Here is an 11,746-nt window from a genome sequence, read left to right on the forward strand (position 1 = left end):
GAAAAAAATTAAATGACACTGGGAAACAATGAAATCAGATTTTGACAAAAAATTCTACTGTTTCAACATATCTACATGTACATTCAAGTAGTATCAGAAACCTCAGTAAGCGGATTGCATTATTTCGTTTTATGTACTTCTATTAAAAAATGCACATTTTATGCGAAATTCAAAAAAAAAACGTGGACAATAAATTGTGATCTACGGATTCTTTTATTATTTTTCATAACATCGTCGTTTCCCACAGCTTCAATTAACAAAATTCGATTTTTTTCTCATAAAACGGTTTCGAAAATTTGTTTCGGAGCTACTTCCGGCCCATGTGATGATTATTAGGATCTTTACACAGTGTAATTACTTATAATTTATTACGTTAAAATAAAGCTATCATTAAAGTGAAAACAATCATTTATCACGTCTCCCGATGGACGGAGCGATGCGAGTGTGCGAGCGAGTCCAATTTAGGCCAATACGAATCCTCGTGGGTTACGGTCACAGTTGTGTCACGTGTGTCGTTGCGAGACCATTGCTGTCATTGCTGTCCCTTTAATCGTTCACATTTTGGCGGCAAGTTTGAATTGGGTTTTCCTTGGTGCTGGCATTGCTCATTGAAAGAAGTAGTTGTGCTTGGCGTTGCTCGGAAGAGTGACGGTAGAGTTGATGGCAGTTATAATGCGTAACAATTAGAAGTATTATTCTTAATAAATCTTTGTATTTATTACAGTCGTGAACAGTGGAATATCTTTATTCCCTGTTTTCGCGACAATAAGTAACCAAAATTAATCACTTTTCTCAAGTTGTATCTTATTGTACCGAATAAGTTAAAAATGCTTTGTAGCAAAATTAAGATTTAAAAATTGTTTTGACTGTTTTAAAATCTTCATAATATAGCATCAATATTGTCCATTTCATTAACAAATCATCATGCTATAAATCGTTCCTTACTGGTGGTTTCATTCAGAAACATTGGAATATATTTTTTAAACTTGCTTATAATTTTAAATAACATGTGATGCTGCCGGCCGTGCCACTTGTCCGCTGTTCGTTGTATCGATCTTCTGCAAACTCTATTCTATTAACGATACCTTTGTTTCTCAGTAAACTTACAGTATTCTTGAAACGGCAGAAAGTTCGAAAAAAGTTCTTCCGAATCGTGTCGTTCATGGTTAAATAAATAATTGCTGGACATCCATGATTAAGTGACCATGACAATTGTCCCAAGTACAGTATCCAAAGGGCGGGGGTCATAAGTGACAGAGCATTATATATAAGAGCAGTTGCAGTGTTGAAAAAGCAAATTATGCAACATTGGATGAAGATCTAGAAAACATATTACTATAAAGTCGGCAAGTTTCAATAACAAAAAAGTAATTTTACTTCAAATTTATTAATGTCAATGTTAAAACATTGTTATTCAAAGCATTTTTGAAACAGCATAATATTTTTTTTGGTTTTATAAAAAATGTTCCGTTTCACAAAGGAAATTTCAAAACAGACAACTCAAAAACTAGAAGTCAGTGTTGCGTTTTTTATGAAAAAATACAGAAAACTGATAGTAGGCAGGCAGGCGGCCATAATAATTGTAAAAATTAGAAAATTACCACATAACTTCCAAAATTACATTTTTGAGATAATGGGAAATTAGTTTAAAAATGTGGCCAAATAGAATTTCATAAACGTAAAAGTTTTAAAACATTAAGAATTTTGTGAAATTTCAAAATTTATAATGTAAAACAGAAAAAAAAAACGTTACCTTCAACAGTTTCTAATGCAAATCTTAAAAAAAACGTCAAATTTCATCAACCTAAAAATACTGTTTCAAAGTTTTTATAAGATTAACAAAAAAGAGAACCAGTATTGTCTAATTCTAAGTAAGTCAATCAACAATTTAATTTAAAAAATCACAAGATTTTCTTATTGATTTCTTTTTTTGAAAAGCTATTTATGCAACTTATAAATTGGTCCTATTTTTTGTATAAATTCTATCTTACGGTAAAACATCGTCCGCAGCAACAGTAAGCAGAATGAACATCATGTTACCGCAAAAAAGGTTCACAACTTCAAATTTTAAATAAAGTCACTATAAATTTGTTTAAAAAAATTTGTTTAATTTGTTTTTTTTTTGAAATGGTCTTGGAATTAACTTTCGTGAGTTCCTTAGGAAAAATTAATGAAATTTTCCACAATTTACGATTTAGCCACCAATTTATCGATCGCTTTTTCAATTGAATTCAATTGGTTATTAAGATCGATTCAAGCCATATGATTGCACACGTGTCACACATTGTAAAACTGCACTTTTTTTTTCATAAAAATAAGAAAAAAATTGTGATGTTTCAGTAATTCATAGAAGATATTACAGTGTTTTTACTGTATATCACTTCGAACAATTTTGAAACTGTTTTTTTTTTAATATTCAATTTCCATAAAGCTCACAATGACTCTGGAATGTGAAAAACAATACTTTACTTTCCTACATACTTTCCTACTGATTTGACAAAATTCAACTATCACTGTATCTCATGCTTGAAACAGTGAAATAATTTTCAGATATCATTCCTTAATTTTCAGAATTTTGTACTCACCGCTCTAGATTTCTTTGATTTCTGTCCATGAGCAAGTTTCTTGATGAGCACACAATAGGTGATGTACAAGAAGAACATGATTGCCACGAACAGATAATTATTCCACGACTGCCAGTCATTGTTGTACTGAAATCAGTTTTTGGGGACTAAAAAGTAGTATGTTATGTTTCATAGTTTCCACTTAAATAGTTGGTAATTTTTACTCCAATTTACGAAATTACGAAGTTCTCACTTTAAAAATGCAATTATATCAATTTTTGTTTGCAAAATTAGAAAAAAAATTGTCCGGTTTAAAAAACAGTTGTTTTTTTTTTCGAAAAATCGTTCTTGATTAAAAACTTCTTCCGTCTTTAAATTTGTTTCATTTTAAATTTCAATCAGTCTTAGTTTTTTGGTATGAAAAATGAAATTTAACTTTTGCATTTTTTAAAAGTATGTTTTACATATATTACATAAGTGTAACCAATTTAATTTTGATAATGCTTTCAACATTTTTCACATTATTCCAAAATTTGTATAATTTGTGAACTTTGATTACCAAAACCTTTTTGTTTGAATTTTTATCTTAAAAAAGTGTTTAATTTTTCTAGAAAATTGAAAAAAAGTTCGTAATGGTAATAGGAAAAATGTTAAAATTTTCAAAACTGTTTTATGCCCACGTTATCTACGAACAATTAATTATATATGTAATTACTTCTTTATTTACTTTACTTTACTAAAATTTTTTATTCCATTTTTTAAATTAGTAATTTAAACTTTTTATTGATCTCTAAAAATAAAGTTTTCCTCTGTTTTGCGTAGTTAATAAAAAACAATTAAATTTGGTTGGTTGTTTGGTTTACAACTTTTTTATTTTTGTCTTATATTCTAATTAAAATTTGCAAAAATAATTTTAAAAAAATGGCCAAAAAATAACACTGCGTTACCGTACTCTCAGCCCAATGTTTTTGTTATTTCTCCTTTACTAAATTTCTAAAAAAAAAATTCCCGTTTCACATTTTCTTTCTATATTTTCCAAAAACCCCATTACATATTTTTCAGACTCCTTGCTATCATCAATCTCAGACAACGGCTCAGGAATCCACGCCAATGCTTTCGAGTTGAAGCAAATTATTGGGGTATAGAAAAGGATAAAGGTTCCATAAATTGCAGAAATTGTGATGCAAAAATAGGTAAGTTTCCCTTCGATGACGTCAATGTATTCGTGAAATGCAATGCTACATACACGATTGGCGAACAATGAAATGTTGATTGCACATGCCATGCACCATGTATCTGAAGATTACTTTTTGAACCAAAAAAGATCAAGTTTTTGCTTTCATGTTTCAATATGGAGATAATTTGACTCAATTTGAGGAAAATTTACTGACCAAAACTCTCGGCATTTCGTGTCTTCTTTCTCTCACCCTTTTGCCACCTTTCTACCACCAAAATGTAGAAAGGCGAAAAATGGATACGGAAAGGCGGCAAAAAGGTGGCAGATTGGTGACAATTGGTGGCAACGATGCTATTATTTTTGTTTTGTTTTCACTCTGAAAATAAAAAAAACAAACTGCAATTAGGTTATACAATCTAAATTTATTTTATGAAACATCATAGACTGCGATTAAAACATTTTAAATAATTAAAAATTCGTATTTTTCCATAGTTTGCTGCCACATAGCACGAATTTGCCTGTTTTTCGTGGCATTCTCCCGTCGATTTTCGAAATCTGCAAAAACATGAATAGGAATATGTTTATTTATTAAGTAGAATTTGTAAACCCTTACCTTTCAAGATTCGGTGAGCAACCAGTTCAGGTCGAGCCGTCGGCTATCTCGTTTTACCTATAAAATGGAAATTAAAAAAGAAAATAATTGTTAGTGCAAAATGGTTACTTGTAACGAAAAGAAAATATTAATAATCGCAGCGCCTCAAATCGGGAGAGTTAAGAAAGTCGAGAATTGGAAAGTCCAACAGAGCGCGCACTTTTACGGTATTAAATGAATTTCAGACGAAATTTCGCGATTATTCGAGTTTTCAAGATGAAATTTGGAAAACTTCTTTAGCTCTTCTCTCCCGATCTGAGGCGCTGTGATAACGATTTACCCAACAAAGCTCTCAGACTACCAACTTTTTTCCTAAAAAATCGATCAGAAAATGTAAAAAATAGATTTAAAAACGTTAAAAGAAAAAATTGTTTTAAAAAATTAATTCGAAGAGTTATCCGTGCCAGGGTAACATCCGAGAACATGTCAGCAGTATCTTTGCGCATAATAAAGGTGACAGAGTGCTACAAAAAGCAACAAATGGTGGCAAATGGTGGCAGTTTTGGTGTCAACACAACGCTGCCGCTGTTGTTTTAGACCACAATAGATGGGAGAAAGGTGGCAAACGCGACTGAATTTTGAGTATTCGTTGAATAATTGTGATATTTTTACAAAAGGTGGGGAGAAGGTGGCAAAAAGGTGGGCGGAAGGTGAGAAGACCTCAAAAGGTGGGAGAAAGGAGGCACTAAATGCCGAGCTATCCAAACTGAAACTGCTACAAAACTATCCAAAAGACTGCGATTTTTCAAAAACTTGGCGTTTGTGTTTTCGAATTACTCAGCAGAGATAAAATACAAAAAATAAATTATTTCTTGTTTCAATGTCTGCATAAATGCATGTGAACAGGTATTCAGCATTTAGGAAGACATAAATAATTGTGACGTTATTAAATATAGTTTATTTTTTAAACTTTAAAAGTCAAATAAAGATGGCCACGACTTCGGCCGAGTAGCAAATTTTATTTTATGTTTAAATGTCTGCAAAATTGCCAGTGACCAGGTATTCAGTATCATGCAAAAAATTTTATTAACTATTTGTGACGTCATTAAATGTTTTAATTCTAACAGTCAAATAAACCCGGGAACTTTCGGGCACCGCGCGACCGGTATCACACTTACTAATTGCGAATCCTCCTGCAATATACTCAAATGTTGGATAGGAGCAGAACACGGATCCCTTTATGTAAAGAACTCCACTGATTATTGAACTGCATACTGTAAAGAAATTACGGTGAATAAGACCACTAATATAATTTGAAATCAAAACTATTATAGTCAGAATGTGGAACAGTAAAATTTCGGTAAAATAAAATACTTTAAAATTTTACTTTTTCACTGTTTCAAAGTCGTTTTAATACAGATTTAACAGCGTTCATTAATTGTTTTTCTTGCTGAAAAAGGAATATGAAAGCATTTGAAGATCTCAACAAAACGTTAATCGATTGTGGAACATATGGTGTAGTTGCAACAAGACACATTTTTTCGTTTTTTTATTTTGATATTTTGGTGTTAGCGGATGTATTTTATTTATTTATTTTATTATTATTATTATTTTTTTATTAGCTGAATCTGATTTTAATTTCAAATTTTTTTTAAGCAGAAATACCAAAAATCTAAAAATAAATACATCATGTTTCAGCTTGTTCTTAAATACCATGAGAAAATTCGATGAAACTAATACTTCTGGATAAAAGTTACAAATTTTCAAAAATTTACCTGTAGCACTCATATCGGTCAACGTCAAGAATACAATCAATTTGTAGCACGCATATCGTATTAGTTTAGTTTTGAAAATAATGTACAATATGGGAAGGTAGAGAATCTGGAAAAAAAAGGATTTTAACAACAAAAAAATGGGAAGCAAATAAAATTCAAAATCTGATTTTAATATATAAACAATGTGAAACTGTAAAATTTGTAAAAACTATTGAGGACTGTTTACCTAAAATACAAATTACCTCAACAAATCCTCCAAAAAGGACCAAAAACCATCCAAGAATCGGACGTTTTAAACCTTGTAAATCCCATTCTTCAGAAGTTCTCCAACTACAATTATAATATGGAATTGAGTCAATATTTCCATATCTGATGAGTCTTTCCATTTTGATCTGACAATTTGAAGATGAAATAAAAAATGAAATGCTTCAAGTTGGAAATAAGTATAAACTTGATTGAAATGATTACTTTAACGTTAATGAAGTCTAGGTGAAAGAAGAAATTAAACTATATGTTATGTGAACTCAACAAGTTCATATGTATTTTTAAAAACTATAGAACTAGGTACTATTATCAAATAATACATTTAAAAAAACCTATCTTTAATGAGGAAATTTGGAAAATTTCCAATGTTTTAAGGAGTTGATAAAATGCGAAAAATTGTTTTTACAGTTATTGGCATCTCCGGAAAAAACGAAGTATTTTTTATTTGACGTCAAAATTCTAAAAAAAAATCGCAATTTGCTTCCTTATTCAGTCAGATCAAGTTTCTGAGCTGTCTGTTATGGGAGGAGCCTGAAATTTTTATGTACGTTTTTTGAGGAACAAGAAACACAGATTGGGCATTTCTAGAAGGTTCTTGGAAATCAAATTGCTTTCAAAAACAACATTTTCTAGGAAAAATACGCAAATTGTAACATTGCAAAATAACGTTTTGATCAACATTAGTCAGTTAATAAACAGTGGTGCTTTAGTCAGCAGCGGACACCTCATGGGTTTCCACTGAAACTTGTGAGATTTTTGGCATTTCAATGAAATAATAAATATCTACTTCACAAAATCTATAAATGGATAGGAAACAATATTTGGAATTGAAAAGTAACGGAGTATGCAAATAGTTTCTAAAACCAAAAAATGTATTACAACACTGATTCAGCAAAACGTTAAAAAAATACAAATCCTTCCGTTCTTTCAATATTTTATGTAAAATAAACAAAGTATTTTATGAAAACATTGAAACAAACAAAACTTTTTTTGTTGCTTGTACTTTGGTTAAAAACTTTTTTGCAACAGTCCTGCTAGCAGCGCTGCTGGCAATCCAGTATACAACCACAGAACCCTTAAGTGACCTCTTGCAATAATTGAACTTGAAAACGAAACATGAAAAGGTGAAGAAATTATAAAAAACGATTTTGATTTAACAAATATATATACAAGTATATATGAATTCAGAACGTTTATTTCAAAAAATATTGGGAAAAATTTGAACAACTGTTTCAATGAGTTGATAAATTTGAATTTAAATTTTGAACCTTATTTGGCATCATCTTTTTGTTGCAAATCAACTTCAAACTGTTGAAAAAGTGATACAAATAGAGTAATGTTGCCGTACTATTGGAGAGTTTGGGTTATTTTGTGTGATGTCATTGAAATTTAATAAATTTGTAAAAAAGCGTTTCAATAATAAATTTTAAGCTATAATCGTGAACTGAAAAGTGAGATTTTCCACCACTGTTTTAAAAAGTTGATTTGTTTAATCAAATTATGAAATTCTATTCTGCCGATTCCCAATGTGAAAACAATGAAATTCACAATAAAAATCTTTTTAAATTTTTATAAAATATGCACAACTTTTGTAAAACATGGAGAATTTCAAATTTATAAAAAATAAGTTGAAGCTGAATTTTTTTCAAACTGATTGTAAACTTCTTCAGAGTTACATATTTAAGGAACTATTCATAAAATACAAAACCATTTCTCCGCCTCAATATTCGATTACGCATCAAGTTACTACAATTTGATGTCTGTAATCGATGGATTTGTGACGTACATACAAATAGGCAATCATGTAGGTGTTCTGGGAATTATTTTTTAATTCACTACAAGAAAAACAACTCAACAATATTTTATAAAAACTATGTATATAATACTGGTTTTTGCAATTTTATCTATGGATTACCTGAAAAAGTATTAAGCTCTTAAGGTGTGCCACATTACCCGAAAAAAATAAAAACTCGAATCAAAACTTAAATAATCAATCTCATTATAACAACTTGATGAAACTGAAGATTTATTTCAAAACAAAAACATAACATTCGGCAATAAAATTATCTTTTATCTTTTTTTTTTAATTGCTGTTAAGTTTTTGTAAGCAGTGACGTTACAGATTTTTTAGCAGGAAAATTATTGTTCGAAAGAAATTCACCTTCACGGACACATTTCACGCTATGCAAAAATGAAAAATTATTTTTCTGGTTCTAACTTTTTGAACTAAAACTTTTCACAATTTCTGAATAAATGCAAAACCGAAAGAAAATTGTTCGTTTGCTTCTGGATTTGTTGGTTTTTTTTATGGAAACGGAAGGAAACAATTCCACTTTACGGCAAAAAAAAACACAACTTTTCGGAATAAACAATTTTTTTTCTCAATTTTAAAATTTAAAATGTTCTCATCCACTGATTGAAATTGAAAAGAAATAAAATTTTATGAAATATTTAGTTCCTAATAAACTAATGGAAAAAAAATTGGCACAAAAAATCACAGACTGTATTTATGGGCAGTTCGAAACAGTATTCGAAATTACAAAAAAAAATTGAAAAATCTTATAATTCACAAAAAATGATTATTTTGTTAAAGTTTTCCATATATTTCATTTCAAAACTAGTAGCGTTTTCTTATTCCCTATGCCGAAAAAACCTACGTAAGTTTGATGAAGCAAAACACCTGTTCAACTTATTAAAAAAATGTAACAAAATTAAATATGAGATGAAAACTTAGATTTTTGATTAGATGAAAACTTAGATTTTTGATTAGATGTAGTTTATTATTATGTACATTATTTTTAAAAAAAGATGACAGCCACGAAATGCCTCCTTTTCCTCTTTTTCCTCCGTTTCCAAGAACATTTATTGCAAAATTTCTGAAATTTCCTTCCGCAATTTATTTTAAACAAAAAACCCGTACAACTTCAATCTGAAAATGTTTCACGATGCCAATAAGTTTTTAAAACTTGTTGAAAAAATTAATTTATAACGATTTTGGACGATTTTACCATTTCTCTTGTGCATGATCTGGTGCTATTAAGGGTTTTATGTGATTTTAGTGTTTTTACTATTTTCACGATTTGTTTTTTGTAGCAGAAAATTACTTGGAAATTGGGTTTGCCTCCTCCGCCTAAGCTCAATCCTGAGCTTAAGCCTATGTTGTTTTTATGCTGTTAAAATTGAAATTACAATTTGCCACTTATTTAACGGCAGAGAACCCAGAAAATGCCGGCTGCTGAGAACAAATCCTCGAACATTTTTAATTTTTAATTTTTAACATTGAAGACATAAACTTATGGGTTCATTCCCTTTTCAAAAAACGTCCAGTCTTAAAAGAACCATTGAAACAGAAATTTTTTGCTGTTTTTTCATTTTTGTACTGATTTCGAAAACTTCTAATCTCGAAAACAAGATTATCTCATGGAAGACTTCTTCAGCAAAACTTAAGATTAAGTTCATGTGCTCAAAGAGCTTAACCTATTAAGAACATGACTAATGACGTCATTAGGTACAAACCTATTCTTACAAAACTTGCTATATAAGAAATGAGATTATGCATTTGCATTGGCTTTTTTCTAATTTTTTTTTAGAACAAAAAAGCGAATTAAAGACTCTACTTCTTCGATTTTCAAAAAATGAATTAGAATGATAATTGATGCTCAAGCAAATAATATAAACATGAACTATATTTGTTAAAATTGTGAAACAGGAAAAATTATGAAATTGATAATTAGCAAGTTTTTTTTCCATATTCAGATTTAACACACATTTAAAACAGATTTTGCTTTAAAAATTATAAATAGTTATTTTTGCTATTTAAATGTTTCTAAAATGCAACGAGTGCAATGTTCAGTTCCTAAGAATTCAAGTTAACTTAGTAAAAAATAAAAATAAGAATACAAAAACGGAAGTGATCGGACATGTATTCTTCAATACGATTTTTCAGATGATAATTCATTTTCTGTATGTTTATTATTAATTTTTGTGATTATTATCAATCTCTCTATGATGTTTGGGCCTTAACTTATTCATGTCTATTCACTATTTATTCTTGATCACGATTTAAATCGTAATAAATACAATACAATACAATACGATGTCTGATTGGATACGATTTCTTTTGAAATTAATGGTATTTAGGAGGAAGTTCTGGAATTTTTTCGGAAAATGAGTTTTTCTTCCTTTTTTGTTTTTTAGTTATTGCCAAAACGAAGATACTATTTATCTCTTAATTTTCACAGTTGATCTCTCCATCTTGAAACATGACTATTTTCCAATTTTTTTTTTTTTAATTTGGTTTAATCGTTATCCTTTTAAGTAGTTAAACAAGGCAAATCCAATTTAAAAAATTGTTTGTTTGAAAAAATTCTACCAATTATCTTGTGACTGTGAAAAAAATAAAAAATAACTGAAAAACTGAATTTTAAAATATCACTTTCCGGATTCTTAATTGTTCGTTTTCTGATTGTCTCATTTAGTTTGTTCATAGGCCAGGCAGTAGGCGCACAGATGCAGGTCGCCTGTAGGTAGGCATTTTTTTAGTTGGAAATAACTTTATTGACACCAGTTTATCATGATATAAATTAGTTTTTTTGAATTTATGTCTCAAAGTATTAGTTTTATAAGGATTCACAACTAGATTAATATATATTTTAAACTTCTGTTTGTATAGTGTTTTTGAAACTGAAAATGAATGTTTAATACTATTTTAATATTTACTCTGACTTCCAAAAATTGTTCCGCAATAATTATGGTTACTGTAATTTTTCTGAATTCTGAAATTTCACTTAACTATACGAAAATGTTTCACTACTTTCATTTATTTTTGCACGTTTCATCCTCAACTGATGACTTTGATCCTTTTTCAACACATAAAACTTACTTACTCAAACATTTTGGTCACTTCCAAAATTATAAAACTCAATTTGAAAAAAAAAAGTTACAGCAGCTGACATCCTGCGGGTCTGTTTGGCGATAAAATTTCAAACGGCCCAAAAAGTGGTAAAAAATAGTTTAAAGAGTATTTTGTAAGTTGAATTAGTTTCATGAAAGTGCCCAGTTTTCAAGTTGTGTGATATTTAGAAATTCTATAATATACAGACCCGCCGGATGTCAGCTGCTATATCATTTTTGGAATGGAGTCATATAATTTTGACACTGACAAAAATATAAAAAACATAATCGGCAACATTTTTTTAGTTGAAAACATTTTGCTAATTATCGTAGTTTTTGAGTTGGACCGAAACGAAATCGAATGATGTCCAACACTGTACTTATATCGAGTTGTCGAAACAGTATTTTTTGCTTATAATTTTTGAAAAAAATTAAAACTAAAAAATCACTTTTCCCGTTAATTAACATAACTATTCCAGCA

At 29.5% G+C, this 11,746-nt stretch overlaps 1 protein-coding gene and 59 non-coding genes across 60 annotated transcripts; 35 read left to right on the forward strand and 25 right to left on the reverse strand.

The window, feature by feature from the left end:
- The first annotated feature begins 106 nt into the window (after positions 1 to 106).
- 21ur-5062 lies at positions 107 to 127 on the forward strand. The gene has a single exon (NR_061676.1).
- Positions 128 to 668: 541 nt separating this feature from the next.
- 21ur-7748 lies at positions 669 to 689 on the reverse strand. The gene has a single exon (NR_061677.1).
- A 222-nt stretch (positions 690 to 911) lies between these two features.
- 21ur-11043 lies at positions 912 to 932 on the forward strand. The gene has a single exon (NR_061678.1).
- On the forward strand, positions 913 to 933 carry 21ur-5124. Its single transcript, NR_061679.1, has one exon.
- srt-49 (Serpentine Receptor, class T) lies at positions 931 to 6,512 on the reverse strand. The gene is made up of 7 exons (NM_070421.3): positions 6,351 to 6,512; positions 6,109 to 6,214; positions 5,512 to 5,607; positions 3,616 to 3,860; positions 2,586 to 2,711; positions 1,108 to 1,320; positions 931 to 1,058 (listed from the first exon to the last, which is right to left on the reverse strand). Exons 1-7 carry the CDS (start codon positions 6,492 to 6,494, stop codon positions 999 to 1,001), a joined length of 990 nt encoding a protein of 329 aa, NP_502822.2. The 5' UTR covers positions 6,495 to 6,512; the 3' UTR covers positions 931 to 998.
- Positions 1,055 to 1,075, reverse strand: 21ur-1332. The gene has a single exon (NR_061680.1).
- Positions 1,058 to 1,078, reverse strand: 21ur-10473. Its single transcript, NR_061681.1, has one exon.
- Positions 1,339 to 1,359, reverse strand: 21ur-12402. Its single transcript, NR_061682.1, has one exon.
- 21ur-8408 lies at positions 1,367 to 1,387 on the reverse strand. Its single transcript, NR_061683.1, has one exon.
- Positions 1,859 to 1,879, forward strand: 21ur-4593. The gene has a single exon (NR_061684.1).
- Positions 2,336 to 2,356, reverse strand: 21ur-683. Its single transcript, NR_061685.1, has one exon.
- 21ur-5897 lies at positions 2,468 to 2,488 on the reverse strand. The gene has a single exon (NR_061686.1).
- On the forward strand, positions 2,794 to 2,814 carry 21ur-6880. The gene has a single exon (NR_061687.1).
- On the forward strand, positions 2,918 to 2,938 carry 21ur-15553. The gene has a single exon (NR_061688.1).
- Positions 3,066 to 3,086, forward strand: 21ur-3460. Its single transcript, NR_061689.1, has one exon.
- Positions 3,419 to 3,439, forward strand: 21ur-2531. The gene has a single exon (NR_061690.1).
- 21ur-11304 lies at positions 3,619 to 3,639 on the forward strand. Its single transcript, NR_061691.1, has one exon.
- Positions 3,620 to 3,640, forward strand: 21ur-7442. Its single transcript, NR_061692.1, has one exon.
- On the forward strand, positions 3,952 to 3,972 carry 21ur-5760. The gene has a single exon (NR_061693.1).
- Positions 4,215 to 4,417, reverse strand: Y41E3.465. Its single transcript, NR_131657.1, has 2 exons — positions 4,355 to 4,417; positions 4,215 to 4,296 (listed from the first exon to the last, which is right to left on the reverse strand). It is a non-coding gene; the product is annotated as an Unclassified non-coding RNA Y41E3.465 (non-coding RNA).
- Positions 4,661 to 4,681, reverse strand: 21ur-10221. Its single transcript, NR_061694.1, has one exon.
- 21ur-10025 lies at positions 5,250 to 5,270 on the forward strand. Its single transcript, NR_061695.1, has one exon.
- On the forward strand, positions 5,251 to 5,271 carry 21ur-6889. The gene has a single exon (NR_061696.1).
- 21ur-15331 lies at positions 5,252 to 5,272 on the forward strand. The gene has a single exon (NR_061697.1).
- Positions 5,616 to 5,636, reverse strand: 21ur-14746. The gene has a single exon (NR_061698.1).
- 21ur-14126 lies at positions 5,772 to 5,792 on the forward strand. Its single transcript, NR_061699.1, has one exon.
- 21ur-8853 lies at positions 5,773 to 5,793 on the forward strand. The gene has a single exon (NR_061700.1).
- Positions 5,776 to 5,796, forward strand: 21ur-10211. The gene has a single exon (NR_061701.1).
- 21ur-2004 lies at positions 5,798 to 5,818 on the reverse strand. Its single transcript, NR_061702.1, has one exon.
- 21ur-7979 lies at positions 6,068 to 6,088 on the forward strand. Its single transcript, NR_061703.1, has one exon.
- 21ur-124 lies at positions 6,071 to 6,091 on the forward strand. The gene has a single exon (NR_061704.1).
- Positions 6,237 to 6,257, reverse strand: 21ur-13944. The gene has a single exon (NR_061705.1).
- A 64-nt stretch (positions 6,513 to 6,576) lies between the features above and the next one.
- On the forward strand, positions 6,577 to 6,597 carry 21ur-8427. Its single transcript, NR_061706.1, has one exon.
- A 183-nt stretch (positions 6,598 to 6,780) lies between these two features.
- 21ur-14467 lies at positions 6,781 to 6,801 on the forward strand. Its single transcript, NR_061707.1, has one exon.
- Positions 6,782 to 6,802, forward strand: 21ur-8091. Its single transcript, NR_061708.1, has one exon.
- Positions 6,784 to 6,804, forward strand: 21ur-9778. Its single transcript, NR_061709.1, has one exon.
- On the forward strand, positions 6,785 to 6,805 carry 21ur-4814. Its single transcript, NR_061710.1, has one exon.
- Positions 6,806 to 7,199: 394 nt separating this feature from the next.
- Positions 7,200 to 7,220, forward strand: 21ur-10582. Its single transcript, NR_061711.1, has one exon.
- 21ur-6468 lies at positions 7,201 to 7,221 on the forward strand. Its single transcript, NR_061712.1, has one exon.
- A 60-nt stretch (positions 7,222 to 7,281) lies between these two features.
- Positions 7,282 to 7,302, reverse strand: 21ur-607. The gene has a single exon (NR_061713.1).
- On the reverse strand, positions 7,283 to 7,303 carry 21ur-14284. The gene has a single exon (NR_061714.1).
- 21ur-6192 lies at positions 7,285 to 7,305 on the reverse strand. Its single transcript, NR_061715.1, has one exon.
- A 339-nt stretch (positions 7,306 to 7,644) lies between these two features.
- On the forward strand, positions 7,645 to 7,665 carry 21ur-8338. Its single transcript, NR_061716.1, has one exon.
- On the forward strand, positions 7,646 to 7,666 carry 21ur-3306. The gene has a single exon (NR_061717.1).
- A 218-nt stretch (positions 7,667 to 7,884) lies between these two features.
- On the forward strand, positions 7,885 to 7,905 carry 21ur-3525. Its single transcript, NR_061718.1, has one exon.
- A 219-nt stretch (positions 7,906 to 8,124) lies between these two features.
- Positions 8,125 to 8,145, forward strand: 21ur-13963. Its single transcript, NR_061719.1, has one exon.
- Positions 8,146 to 8,326: 181 nt separating this feature from the next.
- Positions 8,327 to 8,347, reverse strand: 21ur-7493. The gene has a single exon (NR_061720.1).
- Positions 8,348 to 8,656: 309 nt separating this feature from the next.
- On the forward strand, positions 8,657 to 8,677 carry 21ur-12939. Its single transcript, NR_061721.1, has one exon.
- A 155-nt stretch (positions 8,678 to 8,832) lies between these two features.
- 21ur-13742 lies at positions 8,833 to 8,853 on the reverse strand. The gene has a single exon (NR_061722.1).
- A 497-nt stretch (positions 8,854 to 9,350) lies between these two features.
- On the forward strand, positions 9,351 to 9,371 carry 21ur-12129. The gene has a single exon (NR_061723.1).
- 21ur-5384 lies at positions 9,355 to 9,375 on the forward strand. The gene has a single exon (NR_061724.1).
- Positions 9,376 to 9,655: 280 nt separating this feature from the next.
- 21ur-8228 lies at positions 9,656 to 9,676 on the reverse strand. Its single transcript, NR_061725.1, has one exon.
- Positions 9,677 to 10,014: 338 nt separating this feature from the next.
- On the reverse strand, positions 10,015 to 10,035 carry 21ur-4900. The gene has a single exon (NR_061726.1).
- Positions 10,036 to 10,084: 49 nt separating this feature from the next.
- 21ur-12500 lies at positions 10,085 to 10,105 on the reverse strand. Its single transcript, NR_061727.1, has one exon.
- Positions 10,106 to 10,568: 463 nt separating this feature from the next.
- Positions 10,569 to 10,589, reverse strand: 21ur-3336. The gene has a single exon (NR_061728.1).
- A 402-nt stretch (positions 10,590 to 10,991) lies between these two features.
- 21ur-935 lies at positions 10,992 to 11,012 on the reverse strand. The gene has a single exon (NR_061729.1).
- Positions 11,013 to 11,110: 98 nt separating this feature from the next.
- On the forward strand, positions 11,111 to 11,131 carry 21ur-1037. Its single transcript, NR_061730.1, has one exon.
- Positions 11,132 to 11,220: 89 nt separating this feature from the next.
- Positions 11,221 to 11,241, forward strand: 21ur-4503. The gene has a single exon (NR_061731.1).
- Positions 11,242 to 11,600: 359 nt separating this feature from the next.
- Positions 11,601 to 11,621, reverse strand: 21ur-5286. Its single transcript, NR_061732.1, has one exon.
- On the reverse strand, positions 11,602 to 11,622 carry 21ur-5539. The gene has a single exon (NR_061733.1).
- Between the last annotated feature and the right edge of the window lie 124 nt (positions 11,623 to 11,746).

Source organism: Caenorhabditis elegans, chromosome IV (assembly GCF_000002985.6).
Source record: "Caenorhabditis elegans chromosome IV".
In the NCBI taxonomy this organism is placed as follows: Eukaryota; Metazoa; Nematoda; class Chromadorea; order Rhabditida; family Rhabditidae; genus Caenorhabditis; species Caenorhabditis elegans.